The sequence below is a fragment of the Cygnus olor genome, chromosome 5, assembly GCF_009769625.2.
Source record: "Cygnus olor isolate bCygOlo1 chromosome 5, bCygOlo1.pri.v2, whole genome shotgun sequence".
Lineage (NCBI taxonomy): Eukaryota > Metazoa > Chordata > Aves > Anseriformes > Anatidae > Cygnus > Cygnus olor.
The window spans coordinates 61,315,072-61,339,914 of NC_049173.1; the positions used below are offsets into that span (position 1 = coordinate 61,315,072).

Genomic DNA, 24,843 nt, shown 5'->3' on the forward strand with positions numbered 1-24,843 from the left:
CTGAAAGTAGGGGGTGGGGGTAAAAGGTTTGTTTGCCTTGGAGATTTAGGATTGCAGCTGTTTTGAATCTTATGTATTGTCTTTCTAAGTGTTTTTAGCAGACTGGGGACAAGCTGTAAAACCAACTGTTGCCAGTCAAGGTCATTTTCCAAATTGCTCCTTTATTTCCCACCCACCACCCCAAACTGGGCCATTTCTTCCCCCCAGGAAAAGGAATATCCACTGGGCTGAAGCTTCATGTCTGAATTTCCATTGAGGTGAAATTGCTGGCTGCTGACTTGGAGTATTTCCTGTTTTTCTGGGCTAGTTGTCAGTATTCTGGCAAAAGTCTAATAGAAAGCCAGTGGAGAAAGACAAAAAAAAAAACAAAGAAAAAACTAAACCTTTACCTTTTTTTTTTCTTTCCCTACGATCACATTTTTAAAATGATGTGTGTGAAGATCTCAGGTCTAAGTTTGTTTGTTTGTTTTTTTTTTGCCCCCCCCCAGTGTTAAGCTGGTACGTCTGAGCTGAGTTAGGCCTAGTGTTTGTTTGGAGAGGCAGGAAGGCTTGGGCTCTGCAGCAGTTTGCTTCTTCAGTTTGTCCTGTTGTCCAGTGGTGGGTTTGTCCGTCTTCCAGGGATGTTCAGGTGGTTGTCATGTAACTTCTGACCGGAACGGTGCTTCTGAGGCGCTGTCTGTAGGAAGTAATATCGGAGTGATTGTTGCTGAATGAAATGTTTTTTCTACCAATTCCATTTTCCATAAATTCTTTCAAGAATGCAGGATTTAAAAGGGTCTTTCCTGTTTATCGGGTCCAATCCCATGCTGTTTACAAACATTATCCAGCTAATCAAATTCTCAAACTCTGCCTTCATGTGTTTTATTTTCCTCCCGCTACTTCTGATTTAAAGGCTGTTCCAAACCCTCACTGTTTTTTAGTCATCTGATTTTCATCAGAAATACATTTATAACTAGTTCCTAGCAATTTTTCTTCTTAACAGGATGGAACAGCAGCAACTTGAGATGAAGATCCATTTTGGTGTCAACCCTTGCCCCTCGATGTCTTATAAGAGATTTCTGACAGCTTTCATTGCAATCTCATGTGTGGTAGCTTCTTTCCTGTTTTTTTTTTTTTTCTTTTTCTTTCTGAAGATGGTTTATGGGAATTTTAATTCTGTGTATGAGACCACATATACCTTAATGCCTTGTACAGTGGCATTAATAAACTCTCATCACTGGGAGAGGTGTCCTGCTTCATATATTTATTGTGTTTGCTTTATTCATGACGGCATCACATGAGCATATGTTGATCCTGTGGTCAGCTAATGTATCTGAATCTTGTTAAGCCAACATTGTGGTATAATATTCCAGTTCTAGTCTGTATTATAATGTTAGCTGGCGATAAAAGCTGTAAATTACCAGCAGGGCTGTTTCTGTCTCTTGTTTAATGACAAGCCCCTCAAATTGATATCCTTTCCACGTAACCTGTTGCTTTCGCTTGTCCTGTGCATCCTCACTTTTTCTAGTTTAAGTAACTTTCCATCTGGTATAGTATGAAGCTGAGCTCTCTAGATAGCCCCTATTTTTTGCAATTCTCTTGTATTTTAACCCATTTCCTCCAGATATGTGTTTTCTTCGAAGTATTTTCTGAAGTCTTGTATCCTAACTAGCCCCGAATCACTTTTTTCTTGTATCACCTTATAGTTTCACTGCTCCTTTAATCAAATCTACTAGTCAAAATTTCTAGTCATATATTTTGATTCCATCATGTACTTAATATCTTGAACCAATAGAAGGATTTGAGTTTTGCTTCGTATTTGATAAAGTATGTATGTATTTGGTATTTGCCCTTTAAATACTTCAGTGTTCGTCTGTCTCCTTTCTGAAAGCAGGGGCATTTTGTCCTAGTCTAGATGTTGTCTTCTCTACCATTCCTAACCACAGGGTCTTTAAGCATTATATACTTGTGGGTTCTAAGTTAATTTGACTTTTGGTAGTTTACTGAATGGTGGGATTTTTTTTGAATGTTAAGAGAAACTGTATTTGCAGAGCACTTCTATTTTTGCAGGCTGTGCTGATAAGAGGCCTCTTGTTTAGTTTGGCCTAAAGTCCTACCTTACAAGTTATTTCCTGGTTGACTGATAGCTTTTGCACCTCTTAAATTTGCTCATCTGGAAGGTAAAGAAATTCACATCCTACTGGTAGCCCAAGAACCTAGTCACCCACCTAATGACTTCAGTGGGTTTTAACAAATTTCGTAGTTTATCAAAGCTTGTCCTCCTGAAATTATTTTCCAAGAAAATGATCAAAATCGAGTATTGAAATTTAACTAAAGAAGCAAGTGGGTATTTAATGCTCTTAAAGATAAAGTAGGAGGTAATTCCCAACAAAGCATATGTGTGATAACTTTAGATCTTTCTCCTCATCCAGATGTGCCCCTGAGGTGAACTATGGATAACCAAATGAACCTTTTTTTTTTCTTTGCTCATTATGTTTGAATTTCTTTTTTTAAGGAATCTCCTTTTGTGGTGCTTTTGTACTCTGCTGTGGGTTGTCAAGTGCTTACTTGTAGTATCACTTCTCACAGAAAATTTAACGTATGTAACAGAAAATTTACCGCTTGTATAGCGAGCTTCTGGATTTGAAGCTGGGGAGCTTTGTGCTGAGTTCTGCCCAGCAGTTCCTTGACTCTTTATCAAGGGTGTTTACCTTTCGCTTGGCGTGTTAGCTTCCTGTTTCCTTGTGGGGCTTTTTGTTGTTATTGTGTAATTGCATAAAGGATACATGTGCTGGAAACAATAGCACAGGTTTGTCAGCAGTTGACCAGAAGTTATTTTTGTGTGCTAGAACTCATCTGCGATGTTAGGATGAAGCTTTCTAAACTTAAGGCCTGCTCCTGAATCTCTTTCCAGGCTTTGTAGCTTTCCAGCTCTTATCGCTTGCCACAGTCTGGCTAATGCCCACTCACGTAGAATTTATGCTTTTGAACTGATCGGTGCTCATAAACCCAACATTTCAGCTGGAATAACTAGATTGAAATGCAATTCAGCTGATACATATTGGTTGTGTATATTATCCTGTTTAAGTGAATGCTATAGTACGTAAACATTAATTTGTTGAGCAAAACCCAGTGCTAAAATAAAAAGTAGCTACGGGTGGTCCAGGTGTGAGCCCTTTTCTCTTTCTGGCTTGACTCTGTCTGGTACCTGGTACGGTCTAATGAAATGAGATGCTAAGCTCATTTTGTCAGCTCAAAATAAATAACCCATGTACTGGTTAAGTAGTTATTCACTATTTCAACTAGTTAATTCCCTTCTAGATACTTTGTAGTTTACACTTTTGGGAGCAGCTGGTGGTTCACGGGGCATAAGGGATTAAAACAGCACTAATTTGATACCACCAGATGAGCTGTCAGTTTGCGTTCTGCATGCTGCTTCCTTCCAGGGTACAATTTATCTTTTCCTGCTTAGTAGGAGAAGGCGGTAGTAGTCAGAACTGGTGTGTAACAGTTCTTTGTGGGACTGCTTACTGAAGGCTGAATGGCAGAAGTGGAGGAAAAACGTTTGCCTTCCTCATCATGTTCAGCGAAGTGTGGCCAAATGCCTGTTGTAATTGCTCACTGCTGAGAGCTCAGGAGCTATTTTGCTTGCAACTTATTCTTAACAAGTATTGATACTGTCAAATAAATCAGTTTTTCTTTAAGGAACTCTTTGGTTCAGTGAATCTTTACTTTTCAACTTGGTAATGACGCATGTTTTTCTCACTATGTAAATAGACAAAACTAATAATAAACCCCAGATATCTGAAATTCTGTCTGCTACATGTGACTCTGTAGGCTCTAGGAATATGTTTGCAGTTATTTTAAATACTGTATTTTCTTTGAGTTGCAGAAAGACAATGGGACCACTGGCTTGCTGACAGAAAATGCACTTCTCCAAGAAATTGAAGGACAGAATCAAGAACTGTCAGCTTTTTCTCAAACAGTTATGAAGTAAGAAATTGATGAAATTAAATTAACTTTCGGAAAAAGAAGTTAAATAAATCATTATTACTTTCGTATTGGAAAAATTAAATTCAATCAGAAGTTTTCAGTTTGAGAGGGCCAGTCCTAGGTTTTGGGGTTATTTTTGCTTGATGAGGCAGGTTTTTGGTATGTGTTTTTTTTTTTTTTTCCCTTTGCTTGTTCCAGTTTTTCCTGTTTTTAGCATGGTTTTCAAAAATGCAACAAAATTCTTAAGGTGTTCAGTAGTATGAAGTTTTCTGAGTGGTTTTGTCTCCTTTTTATTCTTTTGGTCCTATGACCTTCTACAGTTGTAGATTTTCCTCATTTTTTTCCTTGTGTTTGTAATACTTTCTATTTTTACTCTCAAAATATTTTTTTGTATCTGCATATATCTTTATATCCTTCTTCTATATTACTGTTTTTCAATATAAGTTATTTGGAAAGAACTTGGTCTTTTTCTTTACTGATATACCTCAGCAAATCCTATTACTCAAATGGCTTTCTAAATCTTAAATACCCTTTTTTTTGTTGTTTGGTTGGTTGGTTTGGTTTTTTTCTTCCACAAGTGGAGCTCTTTAAGAAAAATCTGACAAAAACAAATACAAACCCTAAACTTGTTCCTGCTTTGATGAGGTAGTGGAATTTTTTAAATAAGATACCAAGGAAGATAAAAAGCAGTTATCACAGTACTGTCTATTCATTACTAGGTGAACATGTTTTATGTTGTTTGTGTCCTAAAGAACAGCCTTTCCCCTAATTTAAGCCTCTTTGTCAAATTCCATGGCTTAATCTGAATTTCTGAGTAGTGTCTAGACTTCCACAAATTTAACATGTAAAGAGTTTTTGTGGTCTTTTGTACATGAAAGAAATTACCCTGTTTTTTTTTTTAAAAAAAAAACTCAATTCTAGGCAAATGTTGTGGATTAGCTTTTTCAAAACTGTTTTAGAGCTAAGCTTCTACAGAATCTGGGTATGGCCTGTAAGCGTTGACCTATTAAGTATTTTAAGCTATATGAAAAACCTGCCTAATTAAAAACTATTTTTTCCCCTCTAACTACTGACATATAATTATTGTGGGCAGTGTTCTGTTGAGAGTAGAAAAAATAAATGTTTTTGTGTATACAGTTTAGGTAAGAGCAATAGGCATTCTTTACTGCTTTGGCTTGTGGTTATTACAATGTTCTTTTGCTTTAGTCATAAACTTACCATTGCGATGCTTCATAAACTTTTTCTATTTACAGGCTGAGGACCAAGTTTCCATATGCTAATCAGCAAACAAATCCAGGATATGTGCTGAGTCCAATCATGCTGCAAAGAAATATAAGTGGGGAGAGTGCCAGTATCAAGGTTTCTATAGAAATCCAAGGATTCCAGCAACCAGTAACTTTTACATGCGATGGTACGTTTCTACTTTTTGAACTGGAACTTGCTTGTAAGGCTTAGAATGGTGGGCTGAGACTGCATGCCCAGTCTAGGCCTGTGGCTTTCAGTTTTTATAATCCCTGGGTCTCAGGTGCGTGGATTGTTTGTGGGGAATGTGAAAAAGGTAATTGAAGAAAGAACCTAAATGTGGGTCACTGCCTCCATTCATCAGAAGATATTTAGAAGCTGACAAAACGAAGTAGATTTAAAAAAAAAAAAAAGTAAAACAGCTAAACAGGAGTGCAGTTCTATCCAAAACTAGGAATATTAAAACCAGCTTTTCTAGTGTTTGACCTAACAAACCAAATTACCTACTTAATGGTAATTTGGGGGGGTGGGCAGAGAGGAAACAAGCTCTTAACTTTCATCAAGTTTTTATTCAAATGTATGCTAGAGTGCTGAAATAAAGCTATTTCAGGTTATCTGAAAATTCATACAAATTGCCGTTGGGAATTGAGAATAAATACTGAAATTATGCTAGCTATCATGCAAGTTCAATATGTACTTATGAACATAAATACTAAAGTAATACTAGTTTGTTGTGCTGCAACTAGCTGGTCAAGTTCATGGGTAACCAAGCATATTATCTTGGAACGGAATTTTTGAGTTTGCCTTGTACAAAAAATCATATTCTCCGTGCAGTCAACACTGCACGGCCTGTCTGTATTAAGGCTGTAACTCTGGATGCCATCAACTTCGGGTAGCTCTTGGTGGTAAAATAACTGCTACTACTAAACAACAAAAAAACGCTGAGGGTCCTGCTGAAAAAATAAAATGCCTTTATATCGTGTTTTTAGGGAATATCAAAGCATTTAATATTGTTGGCAGATGATTTAAAGATGATCAGAAAATAGGTAGGGAGGTGTATGGAGCATTTTGTACTTAAACCTTCTGTGTTAAAACATACGGCTTTTTTTTCCTGAGTGACAGTCGGTGGCTGTAAGGGAATAAATGTGGGGGTTGAGATTATTTCTTTTGCTCTGTGTTTGCTGGGTGGAAAGGAAAGACTACTTCCAAAACAGCATCTGACACCTGGTATAAAAGCATTGGTAGTTAAGAGTTGTCGTTTGCAAAAGCTTGGTGATGCTTCCTGAGATCTGGTCTGTACAATGTGGAAACTGCCTTAGACAGGTGAGAAGGGAAAAGAAAACTGTCAGTAGGACTTGCCTCTGCTACAGCTGACGTTCATTTCCTCAAAAGCAGAACAAATAGGAAAGTTCTGTCTTCAACTTTTAAGATCATGATTTTTAAACTTTCCTAAGCTTTGGCTTTACTTAATTGTGTGAAGTACTTGCTGAATAAGGCCATCTTATTAATAAAATAACACACTTTTCTCATGTAAAAACTCCTGCAAAGCATGTTGCAAATTAGCTGGTTTTGTACTTTTAGTCAAGTGACTACACTGTATCATAATTTAAATAGGATTGATTCATTTCTGGCAGGCTTTAGAATATACATTTGTTTGCAGTAAAACATGAAGATTTCAGACGATGAAATTCAGGAGATTATAAAAGCATAAGTCTTCTATGAGTATAAAAATAAATTTAAATAAAGAACAACTACAACTTGTTAGTGAACTATGCTTAAATTCATTTGCAATACACCTATATTTAACTTGTAGATGTAATTTCTTTGAACAGTGAGCTCCCCTGTTGAGCTTATAATAATGCAGGCACTTTGCTGGGTGCATGATGACTTGAGTGAAGTGGACATTGGCAGCTATATCCTGAAAGTCTGTGGCCAAGAAGAAGTTTTACAGAAGTAAGCAAACTCTTTTTCATTAATGTTTAACTTCGTACTTTTTCAAGACACAGTAATTTGCAAGTATATTTTTAATGATTAAATCTGTGAGAGCAGAACTCTTCAAAATGTAGAAGATACATGTTTTGCACAAAGATCAGAAGTCCTTAGAGTTGCTGTGGGATACAGCAAATTAGGTTCTTAACAGCTTCCTTAGAAGTCTATTCTAATCTGCCATCTGTTGTGTTGACATCAGTTTTTTGTTTTTTTTTTTTTTTCAGATGCAGATTTCTAGATCTTTTCTATAGATGAATGTTATAGTTTTCAGCTGCTCTTTAAATCCCAACAGTCAGGGAAAAAAAATCTGCTGACAATTTCTAATCTGAAATAATCTGAATTCTTTCAAAACTAATGGCTTGCAAATCCCCATTGGTTTTCTGGATTAGAATATTTGCTTTTGGTGTTAACTGTAGTAGTTAAGACCTTTAGCAAAAATGTAGCTATCAGTATACTAGAACTTCCACAGAAGTGAAAAACTGTATCAAGAAGTTTGATGTGAAGATTGATTTACCATTTTCTTGTTGTGAGCCCAACAGGTGGCCTTAAATATTCCACGTCAGATCCCTGAAAAACACTGAATATTTTTGGTGTAAATAACTATTGCTTTCATTTGTTTAACAGTAAGCACTGTGTAGGAAGCCATGAATATATTCAGAACTGTCGGAAGTGGGATACAGAAATTAAACTGCAGCTCGTGACTCACAGCGTAATATGCAGAGGTCTGGCACGAACAGTAAGTACCTCCTAAAATGCAGCAGCAATATAAACCTTCAAGAGTATGGGAGTTTGTGTCAGAGTTGATGGGTCTGAGGTGTAACTTTCTTGTTTAATTAACAAATAAGTAAATCTGCACGGTGTTGGAAATCGTATTCTCCTGTACTAAGAGTATGTAAAATATCCTGAATATCGATAATGTCTGTTATTGAGACCAAGTATCGTAACTGGAAAATGTGCGTGAGCATGTGGACTAAGCTTGAGGCCTGAAAGAGAAGTGGCAAACTTCAGCGTTAAATCCAAGTTGAGAACAGTTTTTGAGTTCAGTTAGGTAGGTATCTGACCATCAAAGAGGGAACAAAGAGTACTTGATACTTGTGGAGTTAGGCACTCCGTCGCTGTTTATCCACTTTCCCTCCGTGTCAATGTGTACACCTTTCTTAGGCTACCAGTTAGTTATTTCTTTTTGTCTTTGAGAGACCACTTTGCGTCCTTCCCCTTCTGCAGGTATTAGTAATGAGATTTCTAAAACAGTATTAGAAATAACAGGAAGTTGGGAACTGGACTGAATATCTAATATCTTACTGCAGGAAGAAGATGACAGAACACCCATACACCTAACCAAACACCTCTACAAGGTAGAAAAGCCTTTCAGAGAACCTATTATAAGGTAATATTGTGTGGTTTTTTTCATTACCAAGTGCACTGCTGAATTTCTGTCTTGAGGTTATGTTACACTCCTGCAGTGGCGTTCAACAATTACTATTTCTTGCAGGTGTTCTATTGAAGAGCTTCTTGAAGTCTATCATAAGCAAATTGAAATAGCTCTTAAAAATGAGGTAAGTTCGTTGTAAATTATTGCTGAACCAAAAGTAGCATGAGAACATTTACAGATAAGATAGTTGGAGGAAATAGACTTTCTTGTGTTGGGGAAACTAAAGACCTGAACAAGCTGTCAGATGAAATTTGGAATCATGGATTTTTGCATTGCTTTTCAGTTTTCTTTCTAGCTTTTCTTGCAAAGTAATCATTACCTAATCATCACAACTATCAATGCGTCTTCCAAGTCCTGGAATGCAAAACCTTTTCCTCAAAAATGCTGGAAGAGATTAATTTAGGGGAAAAGGTCTGAATCTTGACTGTCAGTTATTATTCATGAAGGGTATATTGGTAACATAAAAATTTACACAAGTTAGCAGTAATACTTGTGCACAATGGGAGTTAGAAGTGAAGCATTTTTGGAACAGCAAAGTTGGTTATGCTTCATGTAAAACTATCTTATTCTGTGCTATTGAGTTCATTTAAAATACAATGTCAAAATCAGTGGCTATTTCACTGTATCACAAATAACCTAAAACAAGTTGATGTGAAATAATTTGGAGTAATTTCCCGAATGCAAAAGGTAGCTGAAGATGATAACCTACTTTGCTCACTTCTGGAAGGACTGTCTTAGTTTAACTCCTGAGAGTAATTTAACTTGGAGACTGAAACCTTAGATAGCTTCTTTAAGAACTGTTTCTTAAACAGTTTCTATAAGGAAGAGTCTTAAAATGAGTGCCTTGGTGGAAATGAAAAACATTGTGATGAAGTCTGTTTTATTGCCTTTCCAGGAGTGCAGGTTTCAACAAGCTTTTGTCTGCTATTTACATATCCCCTTAATACCGTTCAGTCATAAGATTTTCTAATGCCTTTGGTGATTCACCACACTTTCAGGGGCAGTTTTGAACACAGTTTTGTTTTAGAATAATGAGATATTAGTGCTCCTTGAGATGGTGGTGTTTTTGTTGCTTTGCTCTTGCAGCTGCCTCAGCTTGGTTGTTTAACTGCAATTTCACAGGCTGAGATGAGGAATGCAAAACATCACAATTCACACTTAGGTTCTACTCTAACCATAGAGTATTTCTGAAGGTGGGAGATGGATCTTGTAGGTAATGACTAGGTCCAAATATCAGCAGTTACTGCATTTAATTTTAATGCTTTCTGAAGTGAATTTATGCATGTATTCAGTAGCCGAAGCTTGCTAGTCAAAGTGAAGCAGGGTAAAAGTGAAGTCATCTGCAAATCACTTGTATTTAGCCTTTGATTTCACATCTATGGACATCTTAAAAGTGAGCTACTGTATTTTTATTAATTTGAGAGCCTGTGAGGAAGATAACAGTGGAGACTTTGCTTTTCATATGCCAAACAGCTGTTATCTTCAAAGTGTTAGTTTTCAAAGTAGGCTTAAATATTTACAGTGTCTTCCAACTTTTATGGTTATTTTCAAACCAGGACGAAGTTAATTGTTGCCAGGTAACTGCCAATCCCATTTGTTTTTTTTTAATTCAAATGGCTGCTTTGCTATCCATTTGCAGAAATGTTGGAGGAGAGAGGGTGTGTGGGGGGGTATAGGGAAACAGTTTACATCTTAAGAAGAGAAGATTATACTAATTCCTCCTACTCTAACTGCTCAAAAGTGATTGTGAAAGGTCCCTATACCTTAAGCCTTTTAAAAGTAAAGAGATGTTATTTTGAAGACTTTGCTTGTATTAAAAGAAAATCTAAGATTCTTTGGATTTAAATTAGGTATATTTTCTTCTCTCTGAAGAGGAGGAGGAAGGAGGAGATTCCAGATAAGTGTACAATCTCCCTTCCTTTCCTTCTCCAAGATGGCAGTTTGCCATTGCTTCATCTGTAAGAAATATTTAAGCTTTGTAATATGCAAGGCAACAGTTGTAACAAACATTTTTCAAACATTATGTTAAAGTGAAGTCAAAAAGATAAATGTTCCATTATGGAAGTTATGCTGTAGTATAAGCGTATCTTGAATCTACATGTTTAAGAGGGCTGAAATTGAAAAGCTGCTGCTTTAGCGTGATTCCTTCCTCACACTAATTGAATATTTTTTAACTACGCTTTTTTTAAACATCATGTGGGAATTAGGGCTTAGTATCTCATTAGACAACACTTACCTGCTTAGAACTTAATGGAAAAATGATTGGAAACCGCATGTTTCTGGGGACACCATATTAGAATTTGTACCAGTCCTGGATATATGGCATTGCTAACTGAGCTACAAGAAAATTCTCAGTACTGAGGCTTTTTGTTTAATCACATTGTTACATCATAGTTTTATGTAATTGAGATGTGGGTCTCGTAATAAAATTGTCTTGGCAATTCATTAAAAAAAAAAAGTTTAAAGAAACACTGGGTTGAACAATTGTGATCAGATCAATCTGTTCTTTCATACATTCCTTATTAGAACCAGCATAAAGCAGTAGATCAATTAATTAAGACTGTCAGAAAAATCTGTTCTACATTGGATGGTGTAGAGACTCCTGCAATAACGGAATCTGTAAAGAAGCTAAGGAGGGCTGTTAATCTTCCAAGGACTAAAAACACCGAGGTAAACTTTAACACTATAAGTTGTGTTCTGAGGTATGCTTTCTAACAGCAATGAATATTATTTCATAATCTTCAGTAGCTACAAATATTGACAACAGTACAGTCAGGGTTATGTTTTTTTTGTTGTTGTTGTTGGTTATTTTTTTATTTGGTAACATCAGTTTATTTTAACAATTTGCTATTAATGCATTAATCACTTTGGTCTTGGAATCCTTTCTTGTTCCAAACGGCAACTTTAACCTAGTTTTAAAGTCACAGCAGATGCTGTTAAATCTGACCAGGGAAACTGACAGCTAGCTCATGCTCTCTGAAATCAATGCAGTTACACTTAGATGAGGAATTCACAGGTTGTATTTTTTGTGCAGTATTTATGTGAATAGTAACAACGTTTTAAAAACTCTAGCAGTCCATGTTCCTGGATTCCTGAACATATGGACAAAAATAAAATTTATCCAGTAGTGCAGAATTTGATAAAACTGGCTTACCATGAGCAGCTAATTTGAGCAGAATTGGTCTCGCATCACTTTGTCAGAAAGTCATTAAAGCAAAAAGTATGCAAATAAAAAAGCTAAATAGCCTTGTAATGCCATTTCTGTTGTCTTGCTGTTGTATTAGAGAGAGTGGTGATTCCTGTGCTGTTCTATTTGCTTTTTTTGGCTTCGTCAATGTACTGATATATTTGGAATACTGAGCTGAAGTTTTTGCAAAATGCACAGTCTGAATAAATATAACTGTCACCAGCACTAAAATTCTTGCAGACGAATACAGGAAATTTGATGTAAAAGCTTAGGGAAATACAACATGTATTTCTTCAGTGTTTGTTTTTTTGGTAGGAGAAAACCATACAAATAATTAGACTGCATTGTAAAAATAACTTCCACAAGAAATGCTATCCCAGCAGAATTTGAAAAAAGTACCTCTTTATCAGTAAAAACCTTCAATTTTCTTGTGATGAAAACTGGCTTGAATGGCAATGTATATGAAGGATTGGTTTCAGAAACCTATCTAAACCTTTTGTAAGATACTGTTTGTGTGTGTTTTTTCTTTAGTAATTGGTTTGTGGTTCAATGTACTGGCCAAACATGTAAAAGAAAATAGTAGATTCTCAAGTAGAAAATTACATCTGTAGTGCTGTTCCACCAGTGTTTGGCATCCTGCCATCCAAAGTACTTGGATTACTTCAAGTATGGTGGAGACATGGCAGTTCTTCTGAGGGGGGAGAAAGATGCGATCCCCTTACCTGACACCCCTCTCCCCCCAGGTTTCTGGTTTTTTTGTTTTTTTTTAGCAGAAATTTTTGAGAGTTGAAACTTAATGTTGTCAAGGTGCTCAGTTAATGCACAGAAGGTGTAAGGAGAGCTTTCATTCTGCAAGTCAAGGAATTCATTACGTTTTGCTTTTAAATCACCAGCTTAGTTTTCATTAAAAGTTTCAGTTTTATCAAAGTTGAATTTGGCATGAAATCCTTTCTTATTTGAAGGGAGTAAGTTCCCATAATCTGTTTGTCACCTGTAGACTGCAGCAGTGTCCTTGTTGAGACTAGACATTGCTATGATACCATATCATATTTAGACTTCTATTTTAGCAGACCAAGAAGCAAACACAACAGATAGTGGCAGTACTTACTCCTCGATTTCCTCAGGTTAGCTTTTTTTTTTTTTAAATTCAGAAAATTTATGGTAACTGTGCCTACAAAGATGCCTGAACAAATGCCACAAAACAGCTGTTAGACTTAAATTGTTGGTAATGGAGCTACCGGCTTCTGCTTTCGTCTGCAACAGCCCTGAGTTTCCTCTTTACTCGGGGATGATAGAGTATCCTGAGCAATATTCCAACGTAGCTTGTCTTTTAAAAGTTCATAAAGGATGTCAGGATAGTTGTGACTTGACAAAACATAAGCTTTTGAACTTAGTGAGTAGTTACTACATGATATGGAAATATTGACACTGCCTGTTAACTCTTGAGGAACTTAAATTGAATAAAAGGTATGGCGCGTAAACCCAGATATGGCCCTAATTGAGATGTTTTGTAATTTCTGGAGAAGATAGTTTTTAAGGGCAATGGAAAATGAGTGTAGGTTTCTTGTTACTGAAATTTATTCTAATTTACTGTGTAGGTATCCTTAAAATGTGCCGATGACCCTAGCAAGAGTTCATCTGGTGAGTAAAGTTCTTCAATTTTATTTGAAAATTGCTCTAAGGTGGTTATTTTAGGCAGATACACATTAAAGGTAACTTATAAATTAGGTTCACTACAGCCTGAAAGCCCTCTGAAAGTGAGTATAGACCAGTTAACAAGAGCAGTTGAGGCCCTTCTGCAACTCCACATGAATTCATGTAGCAGCAGTTCGGCAGCGATTTCTCCGAAAGATAAGAGTCCTAAGGAAGCATGGACTGCCACGGAACATCTCCAGTTCACAGTATTTGCTGCACATGGAATTTTTCCTGGTTGGGTAGCAAAGTAAGTAATTCATTAGTTGTAAAATTCATCCTTTTTATTTTGTGGAGTTACTTTTTGTTTACTTCACTTTCTTTTCCTCATCCAGTTATGAAAAATACTACTTGATTTGTTCTCTGACACATAATGGAAAAGATCTGTTCAAACCTGTTCAGTCCAAGAAGGTTGGCACATACAAGAACTTCTTCTACTTGATTAAATGGGATGAACTGTAAGTGATTTTAGAATGCTAACCACCACCACCCCCCTCTGCAAAATACTTTGTTTTAGCTAATACCTACCTAGCTGGCTGCTGAATACACTAATTGAATCAGCTCTTGCTTCCAAAGTGTTGAAAGAACTGTGTGTGAGACTTGAGAGTAAAATCAGAAATATTATTCTGAATGGTATTTCGCCCTGTGTTTTAAAATTGGGAATGGAAATTCTGGACAAGCGCCCTGTGCTAATTTATTTATAGTATATAACTATAATGAGTTGGGAAGGTCATAGCATTCTTTGTAATGGGAACAGCTTGCACTGCTTAAAGAAGAAGGATGAATAAAGCTTGCTTTTAAGCAGTGCTCAGATTATCTAAATGGGGAGGAAAAGCAGCTGACTTTTATTGACGTTAATGCTGAACAGTTTTTTGTTCCAAATATGTCACAACAACTTCGTATCTAATTAATAAATCTAATTTAGGATTGTTTCTATAAAGAGATCAGATGCATAAGTGCTTAGAGTATCTGTCTATAGCATATGAGAATGTCTGGTTTGAGGTACTAAAGTTAGGTCTCTTTGTATGGGGCAGGGGAAGAGGGTAGAAAAGGAAGAAGCAGGGGCATGCAGAGAAAGAGGATGGCAGGTGATAGCTGAGAGGGGAAAACTTCTTTCATTATCTATACACAAGTTACTCTTTTTGACTTCGTAGTTACCAGGCAGTCTGTCATAACTGAGGTATCAGATGAGCTCCCATGTTTCCTTATTTCTCTTTTCCTGACTATTTTTAAAGGTCAGAAATGGACTCCAAGGAATACTCCAAAAGTCTACAGTGACAAATTATTTCAGGCCAGGAATGAAAGTTTCAGGTTCTGGAATACATGCCTCCAGAGAGTACTCTGGCCACTTCTTTTGTTTTTTTTTTTCTGATATTGCAATGAATTAATTGTCAGGTCTTTTGTTGACAAGTGATAGTGTATTACAGTGAAAGATGTTAAACAGACTTATAAGCTGCTTAGTACAATTGTGGTCTTTTATATTGTAACTGGCTTAGTAGTGTGCTGTGATACCACACCAAAATGTAATTCAAAAAATTACAGAAAATCAAAGAACGCTTTAAGCAGTGAAAACACTGTAAACAACAATCTGAGTTGTCCAGTGGGGTGTATGCTCCTCAGCTTCTTTCAGTGTGGGTGCTGGGTTTGTACCATCTGGTGAATTTAAATTTCAGTAGTTCTTAAGAGATTAATACATTGGGACAGGAAACTGTTGTCAGCTGCCTCTTCAGTCAGATCTGAGAGATGAGGAGGCAGCTAACATGGAATTGTATGTGTCCTGGTAGTGAGTAGAGTGGGAAGACTGGTTATGCTGGACTGTGCAGTTCTGAGCAAGGAATGTGATTTAATAGACAAAGATTAAAGAGGGTTGTTCTACTGCCTGTTAAAAAGGGTTGTTCTAAATCTATCTACAGTGCAGAATTGTAACTTAGTAGTTTTTATGAACTATCAGTGTGGGAGATAGTGGAGTGAAATATAATTGCATGGAAACATTTGTCCTTCAGTGTTAATTGCCTTTTTGAAAGCCAAAGGCAGCAACAGATTATATGGATGACAAGTCTGTAATTTACTAATAATTGTTTTTCCTTCTATGTCTGACTTACTTTAATACTTTTATTTTATAGAATAATTTTCCCCATCCAGATTTCACAACTGCCTTTGGAATCAGTCTTGTGTCTGACTTTGTTTGGAATTCTGAATCAAAGTAGTGGAAGTTCTCCTGATTCAAATAAGCAGAGAAAGGGCCCAGAAATGTTGGGTCAGGTTTCTCTACCTCTTTTTGATTTTAGGCGGTAAGTATGCAAAATATGGGTAAGTTTGTTAACATGATTTATTCTATATAAAGTTTAGTACACCTAACTACAGAAACTGCTTCTCTGCTGCTGAATGTAGCAGGAAGTAACAAAGGTAAGAATCTTCAACTGTATTGTTATGGAAATAATATCTTCAGTTAAATTCAAATGGATGGCCCATAGTCATGTAGGCCAAAAGAGATCATGGTAGCAGCAACAGTTTGTAAGTATGCAGCAGCTGAGGATGCAAGCACAACACCACAAGTGGTCCTTTGAGGAATTAATTCATTGACATTTGGATCTGGATCTGTTGCTGCATAAGTCATACGCAGTTAAAGTATCTGCAGGTGTCACTGTCTGCTGAACTGAAAGCCTCCCTTCTACACTGAGAGCGCGTTGTCTTGATGGGTGGCATTTCATGAGTTCTGAAAGTATATCGTATTGGCTAGAGATAGTTCAGTTGGCATTCATGTATATTTTAGCACATGAAGTGCAGACAGCCGCTTCTCAGCCAATTCATGAGCTACAGTGATAGAGAATGCAACTTGCAAAAGAAAGTATTTGCAGCGAGTGATGGATTCAGCAGGAATAGTGTCTAGTGCAATACAAAAGAGCACAGAATCCTGACAGCAGGTAACTAATGTACTATTCTTCCATGTCACTAGGTAAGAGGGCCTTTTACCTTAAAACTGTATTAAGATAGGAAAGAATAACTCTTCATCCAGTTCTTTTTGTAGAGCTAAATATGGCGATGGCTCTATCTTGTAACTAAAATACCTTTAATTCAAGGTTTGCAGTATTTCTAAGTACTATTATTCTTTAGAGGCATCTTTGCCTTGGCTGTAAAATAATCAATGCTGCATGTTTCATTAAGTTTACGTATACAGGAGCAAAATCGGAGAATTAAATTTGATTAAATATCTTACCATTTGCATAGATTGATTTTAATACTCTTAAATTTCTAAGCCCGTTCGTTAATAGGGTGGCAATAAATAAGCCAGCAAGAGAATGAAAATACTGTTCTAAAACACATGTATCTTTTAAAATACATGTGTAGTTTCATAGCAGAAATGGCTCATTTTGCCTGTTAACCTGTATGAGTAATAGAGATCACGGGATATTCTGAAGTGGTTCCTTTTGATTCAAAGCTGGGTTTCTTTAAAAAATAAACATTAAAAATTCTGTTTAATTCTGTTACACTTCTGGAGTACTTCTAGTTTGAACTGATCTTTCTTCAGATGTGGTTGTTGGATCCTGTTAAACTTCTTATATCACTAAGAATGAAAAGCCTACTGTAATTTTCCTCAGATAATGTTCCTGTACTTTCCTGTTCCTTGAAACTTTCATCACTAAGTGATGAATATTCCAAAATGCTAATCATCTGATTAAGTGTGTGTGGAGTGGCTTAAAATATCTTTGCTTGTGGATGAGACAGAAGGCTATAGCAAGTATATTAAACTCCTAAAAAGAACAAGTTGTTCAGTTACGCTTTGTGGCATGATCTAGTAATTTTTATTGGCACCACAAACTCCCAGTTAATCAATATTTACATAAATAAAGAACTGTTCTTTAAAACATATGAATACTAAACCATTTCTTGAAATATACTGAAAGCTTGGCCATTGAGCGGTCTTTTGAGAGATGTTATTTTATAAGACGGACAGAAGTCTGCTGTGCTTAGGATTACAATGCTTCTTGATTTATGAAATACCTTAGTTGTGCCTCATTACAGTTGGAAACTACTAACATTGGAAATAAATTGGCAAATATCAATGTCACCTGATATGCCCTAGGAGAACCTAGTGATGTGGAAAGTCCAGGGAAGTGATAATTTCTGTAATATTCATATGCCTATATCTTTCTTCTGAGAGGGTAAGGAGGTTCTTGTGTTTAGTTTATTCCTCAGAGGCAAAAGTATTTGTTTTTTCTTTAAGAAGTTAGGAACGCTTCATTTAGCTGGGTCAACCATGTCAGCACCGAATTTTTCCTCTGCCTTTTTCAATAATAGATGTATGCAGGTTCAAGCATTCTAAGGGACTTAAAATATAGAACATGTCCAATGAAAGGAAAAAATGGAAGTGACACTTGATGGACGTGATCCCCTTTTTAAGCTGATATTATTTTAATAACTAATACTCTGTTGAAGTAAACAGATTTTGACACTAATACCTGTACATGCTTTTTCTCTCAGATTGCTAACTTGTGGGACAAAGCTCTTGCAACTCTGGACCTCATCGCATCCAAATCACGCATCAGGGATGGCCAGTAAGAAAGGAAATATGGAAAGAATAGTATTGCAGGTTATATATATGCTTCTGACTTAACCTGACTACATTTTGTGTGAATGTTGTGACTAACTCATACCAGAGTGGTAATAGATTGTTGTAGGGAGAGTGTAAATCTTTTCATATATGAAAGCCAGCATAGAATAGCGATTACTATCCTTTATGGGCAAGGGATAGAAAGCTGCGTTAAATGTATACAACTCAGATATAGAATCACTATGTTGAAATTGGAGACATTGGAAATACCTTAATAATACATGCTGTCACTACTGGGAGAGAAAATCTTTGAAAAGCCATCTGTAGAAATGTGTGCTGAAAGGGGAGTTGTCTAGATCCAAGTAATAGCAATTCCAGTTTCTTCACAGAACATGAGTGCCTCTCATTCTCAATTCAGTGTCCAAATTTTGGTCCCAAGGGAAGGTACTTTGTTAGGCATGGCTTAGAAGTCCCAAAATATGGTTAGAGTTGATGGTTTGGTTGATACCACTGGGTATGTTTTTTAATAGTTCTGTGTTTACGCTAAGCTCTAAGCATCCTCATTTCACTTCAAAGGAGTACTCCGCCTACTGGTTTGTACAACACCACAGTTGTCATACAGTTAAGGACCACAGTTCTGTGGAATAATTGAGATGGGGGCAGGCAATATTCTGGAAGCAATACCTGAAAACTGTTACATGTGTAGAACTAAAGAGTTCAGACGCCTAAACACTTGATGCTGCTGGAAAGGGGAGCTTTCTGCAGTGTTCTTAAGAACTTTTTTTTTTTAGGTTGACTTTCCATCCCATGCTTTTGATATTGAATATAAAATTCCTCAGGCTGCAAAGACTACTGTGCAACATTCCATAGAAACATTGGAAAAACCACTGAGAGAACGTCTCCTTGCCATTCTCTCTAAGGATAACACCATTGGGTATGTTCACCTCTTTGTAGCTATGATCTCTTTGTACATGACAATTTTTACAGCTAGGGTGTGTAATGTTAATTTATGCTTAAGCTTCTTTAATGTGCCTCTAGTATATTTTGAAGACCTGTGGAGATTTAAACGAGATTGTATGAAACCTGCAAAATAATGGTGCTGACTTAATAAATTCACTTGTGTTTTTTATGGCCAGTGTCATAATATTCTCCTGTTAGAAAATTGCTACTCTGCCTGGCTGCTGTATATGCCTATTCCTGCTTGATATTTCTTCAGTTACAAGCAGCAGTGACAATTTCAGCAGTTCATATGCCATGAAAGCATTTCTGGCAGGCTATCCTAGTCATCTGCACCGAACTAGCACGAACATTTTGGTTTATTTCAGATTACACTAAAACCTATTCTTGTCCTCTGAAATTTATAACTTTGAACAACTGTTTCCATAACATTTGAGTCTTGTTTTGCACCTGTTTTAGATTTTTATGGAGGGAAATAGCCGTTTTACGTCACTCTATTTTGTGTGCAAGGTTATCTGTACGTATACTGTGACCAGTAGCACTGGGGATATGTGGGTGATGTTCTGTAACTTGCGTTATGAACTAAAATGCTTTTGTCTGCAGGCTGTCAAAAGAAGATAAAGAATTTTTGTGGGAGAAGAGACATTATTGTCATACTCATACTAATAGCTTACCAAAAATACTGGCTAGTGCCCCTCACTGGGACTGGGCAAGTCTTCCAGAAATATATTCATTACTTCAGCAGTGGCCTCCTTTATCACCCTTAGCTGCACTGGAACTACTTGATTCAAAGTAAGAAAACAGTATAGTTTTGTGTGTGTCAGACAAATGACTTTTCTTCGGCAGAAGATAAGCTAAATAAATAAATAAATAAAAATAATAATAAATAATAAATAAATACAATTTCTCATACCTAACTTTATTCTGACAGGCTTAATCAAGTCATGTAGTCAAAGACTAACAGTTAAGGTTAGGATTCTGAAATCTAATTTGTAACAGAAAGCAAGGTATATAGCAAAGCTGTCAAGACTGAAATTTTGAGAGGTTGGTATGCTTGTCGTAAACACGTGTTTGTGTCTTACGTAATGCCTTTGAAGCATCTGAAACCTGTAGGTCCTTTATCGAGCTGTTACAGACTTTATATTGATTCTTTTCTATCTAGCTAATCTTAAAAAAGGAAGTAAGTCCTACACAAACAGAACAAACAATGTGGATTTGTGATGACTTTCTAGGTTTGCTGATCAGGAAGTGAGAAATACAGCTATGAATTGGATAGAGACATTAAGTGATGATGAATTAACAGATTTCCTCCCTCAATTCGTGCAGGTAAGATTTACTGTTTACGCTGAAGTTTGAATTTTTTGCTCTTGAAAATCCGAAGGAGTCCCTGACTAGTAGTCATGGAAATGCAATTGCATACCTCTGTACTTAATAACCTTAATTATTGCATAGGGTGGAAAACAATTTAAGTAGGTAGCTGCTCTGTGACTGTCCTCTGGATTTGTAGTGGTTCTATCAGTGTGCTATTCATAAAATCTGTCTTCATCTAGAAGTAAATCTATATCCCATTTATTTCATTTTCTTTGCATTTAGGCATTGAAGTATGAAACTTACCTGGACAGTGCTCTTGTCCAATTTCTTTTGGCACGGGCATTAGGAAGTATCCGAATAGCACACTACCTTTACTGGTAAGATGTTCTCTGTTCCATTGTTCACATATGATAATTATAAGATTACTATTTCTGGAAAAAAATGCTGTCTTAATAGCACAGTTCATAACAAAGTTACGTCAGATGAAGAGGAGACAAAATCTACATCTTGCTTTTTTCCATGAAGAAACACAGTGCTTCTATGAGGCACAAACTTCTTGCATTTTAAATCAAGACACTGATTATATATGTGCGTATATAAAAAATACCTATTCGCTAAAATATTTCTCTGACTATTGCATTGTTCACAGTATTTCCTTGATGAAAATTTAATTTAAACCTGTTATTTCAGGCTTCTTAAGGATACGCTCTATGATTCAAAGTTTGGTGTAAGATATGAGCAAATTCTTGGAGCCTTTCTTTCAGTCTGTGGAAAAGGGTTGAGGGAAGAGCTGGAGAAGCAGACCAGACTGGTTCAGCTTTTTGGAATGGTAGCAGAAAAAGTCAAGCAAACAAGTGTATCAGGTCGACAGGTGTGTAGATTAAATTTTTAATATTCTTTAAGAAGATTACCTTCAAAGCAATCCACTCAATTACCTTTTTAGTCTAAGTTCAATCAAATGATATATATATATAGGAAGACTATGAATCTGTTGCTCTGCATTGTAGCAAGCTAATGACTTAAAGAAGTCAATGTCTTTGTCAAATTTGTTCTCAACTGCAGCATGGATTTGTGTGAGGTGATAAGGTAAGGAACAGGGATGCTTTCTGTGTACAGTAAGCTGGATTTAGATTTAAAGCTATTACACCTGAAGAGTGATCCCCTTCTGCAAAAGAATGGGATATCTATATAATAAGAATGTAAGTTTACAGTTTGATAGAGTGGGATGCTATTATCTGATTCAGTCAGAAAATTTTAACAAAAAGTGATATTAGTATTGTACTGCTAAGCATATGCATTTTTTTAATAGCCAAAACGATAGTTAGAACTTATATTTGGTATTCCTTTGACACTGAGGAGTTAAAACATTGGTTATGGTATATTTCAGGATAACTTTGTCCAGAAGTTTCCTGTAGATGCTCCAGTTAATAGAATATCAGCTGAACTTTTTTTTTGTGTGTGTCTGCAGGCTGCTTTACAAAGTGGTATGGAACGTGTGCAGTCATTTTTCTTGAAGAACAAATGCCGTTTGCCTCTCAATCCCAGTCTTGTGGCAAAAGAACTAAATATTAAGGTACAGCACATTCATAGTTTTAAAGCCTTTTTGTCACAATTACACATAGGCAAAGCTTTTACAAATTGGAAAATCAAGTTCTTGAAAGCTCTTTGCACTAGTTGGGGAGGGTTTTAATTAAAAATATAGATTGAAAGAGGGAGTAAAATTAGCTAAGAAAAGACTAAAGTTATCCTTGTATAAAACCAAGTGAAGGTACTTTTATTTAAAAAGGAAAAAGTAGTAGTTTATTACTTCTTCAGACCCTGTCTGCTTTGAGACCAGCAATTCTGGTTGTAGTAAAGGAGAGAAATACTCTCGAAAGTACACGAAAATATCTTGTTTGCAGTGGTAATCAAAACAGAAAAGTGAACAGCTACCTGTTACTGGTTATGTCCAAGAGATGTACTAAATCAAGGGAGGCAAACAATAGCTTTATTTCATTATGAAGATCCAACAAATGATAGGCAGGTAATTTTCTCCAGAACTCTGCAAGGTTTGGCAATGTCCGCTCTGACAACCTTGTTTATCACATTGTGCATGACTAGGAACCTAAAGGTCTCTAACGCTGGATTTATTCCTATGTAGAGAGTTCCTTTGCTTTCCTTCTCTATTATATCTATTAATTAAACCACAGATAGCAGATAACAGAATATAGCAAGAGATACAAATAACTGTTTTTTATAACTAAAATTTAAAATAGTTGCTGATAAAATATTTATTCATATTTTACTCACTTTTCAAAATGTATAAACAATTACTGTTTTGCACTGTTGGCTTTCGTACAAGAACTAAACGAGTATCAGCCAAAGAGCTCTTTATTCAAAAGAAGCATGTATTCACCACAATCGCAACGTTAAAAGTCTGAATATGCACATTGTGTGTCATACGTGCTTGTTGTCAGAATGTCCTGTTTTCTGGGCTAGTGGGAGTAGTCCTTTTCGAGTATTAACACTAAATCTACTTGTAGGCATGTTCTTTCTTCAGCTCCAATGCAGTACCACTGAAAGTTGCACTGATAAATGCAGACCCTCTGGGAGAAGAAATTAATGTGATGTTTAAGGTAGGCCTTACGTGTGTGTTGGAGAGAAAAATGTTAAATGATAATGGATACCACTGAAACAGTGATTAAATTTACTGTAGATCAGTAAGCTTACTTTGTGAGTTTCCTCCTGTGCATCTAGAAACCATCCCTTCAGCTTAACAATTAGGAACGGATGTCTGAAAAAGGTTAATTTTCACTAAACAGCTAATTTTTATAATTGTAAAACTGGAAACTCCCACCTTAGTGCTGGCATGACACCATGTAAATGAACACCTCAGAATCTTGAAAGTATCCATAGAACTTCCCTGTTAGGCAGGAGAGTATGTATTTCACAGATGATATGCACATCTGACATAACTGCTATGACCTTACTAGAGCTGCATGGGATAACAGGTAGTGCTTGGTGTTAATGCGCTCTTTTAAGGACAAGTACAGTTTCCCTTGGAACAGCTATTACCTAGCATCTTCTCAGAGAGGTCATAAAGCTTTAATGATAAAAAGGAATAAGAAAGACTGTAGTGTTTTTGTAAAATTTCTCTAAATATTACAATTTCAAAAGTTAACCAACATTTGAACAAGTGGTACGATCTGAAAGTCAGTCTACTGCATGTGAAAATGGTATGTGTAGTTTCTCTTATTAAATTCGTAGCTGTGAGGAAATAAGTAGCATAATGCATCCCTTACTAGAAATGTAAAGCAATTAAAATCTGAAACTTAGTTTTGCTGAAAGCATTTTATGTCTCCAGTTAACATTTATTTTTCCATTAAGGTTGGAGAAGATCTGCGACAAGATATGTTGGCTTTACAAATGATTAAGATTATGGATAAGATCTGGCTGCAGGAGGGACTAGATCTACGGATGGTTATCTTCAAATGTCTCTCAACTGGAAAAGATCGAGGTGCAAAACCAGATGCTGTTTATAATCCAGTTGGTGTCTTCCCTCCTGCTCTCCACCTCCGCCCCCCTCCCCCCCCAACTTTTTGTCATGCTCGTAGAGAAAATTTCTACTCAAAGGCAGGCTCAAGAAACAGTGGAAAGCCAAAGGCCTTCTTTACAAGGAACTTCCATACTCAAAAGTATAGGAAGTTGAGTTGTTTGGAATTCCCTGGTGGCTGAGTTGCATTTAAATTTGTTTCTTCTCTTGAGTCCTGAGGTTTATGCATTCTGCTGTTGATGAACTGTGGTACAAATGCATAAATGTAACAATAAAAGCTTAAGGCTTCTGGTGTTCATACTGCAACACAGGAAACTAATGGTGCCTTGGCAGTCCTGATTCTGAAATTTAGTTATGGTGAAAGAATGTATTCAACTCCAAACTGACATTATAAAGTATTTGGAATCTGCTGAAGTTGAGTCAGGGAGTATTGAAACACTGCGTCTATTTTCCAGCCCTCCTAGAATTAATGTGATATGCTTCTCAAAGTTCCTTGGGAATATGAGGCTTTTAGGTTTGAAATTTAAATCACAGAACTTTAAGATTGCCTCGCACCCTGAACGCGCTTTTTGCTAGTTTAGTTGCTAATTCTCTAGAGGTAGCCAATAGGAAACACATATCTTTAAGAGTATGTGTAGAAACTTACTTTTTCAGCCAGACCTTAGAACAGCATGAAAACTCCCAAATAAATAAAGATGATGGAAATTCAGGTTTGCAAAACTAAGCAAAAAGGTTCAATTTATGTAAGACTTTGTTTTTTCAAGAAACAGATGACATTTCTTCCTACTTTAAGCAATGAATTGATGGCATAGCATGTTACATTTTTGTTGCTGCTCATATTAGTATTCCTAAAGCACGTGAAGGATTAAAGAGAAAAATAAAAAAGACGTAAATTGCAGATTTGCCTGTAGTAGCTCTCACCAGGATAGAAGTAAAATTCTTTTAATCACGTCAGTGTTTTCCTTTTATGATCTAGC

The 24,843-nt window shown here is 36.3% G+C and overlaps 1 protein-coding gene across 5 annotated transcripts in view; it reads left to right on the forward strand.

The window, feature by feature from the left end:
* Positions 1-24,843, forward strand: part of PIK3C2A (phosphatidylinositol-4-phosphate 3-kinase catalytic subunit type 2 alpha) — a 49,591-nt gene that overhangs the window by 14,276 nt on the left and 10,472 nt on the right. For 4 of the 5 annotated variants that reach the window (XM_040557944.1, XM_040557947.1, XM_040557945.1 and 1 more), the window contains exons 3-22: positions 3,866-3,972; positions 5,226-5,383; positions 7,047-7,167; positions 7,828-7,939; positions 8,511-8,590; positions 8,696-8,759; positions 11,162-11,305; positions 13,421-13,463; positions 13,551-13,764; positions 13,850-13,972; positions 15,638-15,805; positions 17,997-18,105; positions 18,858-19,000; positions 19,627-19,815; positions 20,256-20,349; positions 20,617-20,711; positions 21,025-21,205; positions 21,803-21,907; positions 22,857-22,949; positions 23,701-23,830. In XM_040557944.1, coding sequence (XP_040413878.1) covers positions 3,866-3,972; positions 5,226-5,383; positions 7,047-7,167; positions 7,828-7,939; positions 8,511-8,590; positions 8,696-8,759; positions 11,162-11,305; positions 13,421-13,463; positions 13,551-13,764; positions 13,850-13,972; positions 15,638-15,805; positions 17,997-18,105; positions 18,858-19,000; positions 19,627-19,815; positions 20,256-20,349; positions 20,617-20,711; positions 21,025-21,205; positions 21,803-21,907; positions 22,857-22,949; positions 23,701-23,830 — 2,473 coding nt within the window. The remainder of the gene's footprint in view (positions 1-3,865; positions 3,973-5,225; positions 5,384-7,046; positions 7,168-7,827; positions 7,940-8,510; positions 8,591-8,695; positions 8,760-11,161; positions 11,306-13,420; positions 13,464-13,550; positions 13,765-13,849; positions 13,973-15,637; positions 15,806-17,996; positions 18,106-18,857; positions 19,001-19,626; positions 19,816-20,255; positions 20,350-20,616; positions 20,712-21,024; positions 21,206-21,802; positions 21,908-22,856; positions 22,950-23,700; positions 23,831-24,843) is intronic. The other variant, XM_040557948.1, reaches the window with a different exon arrangement.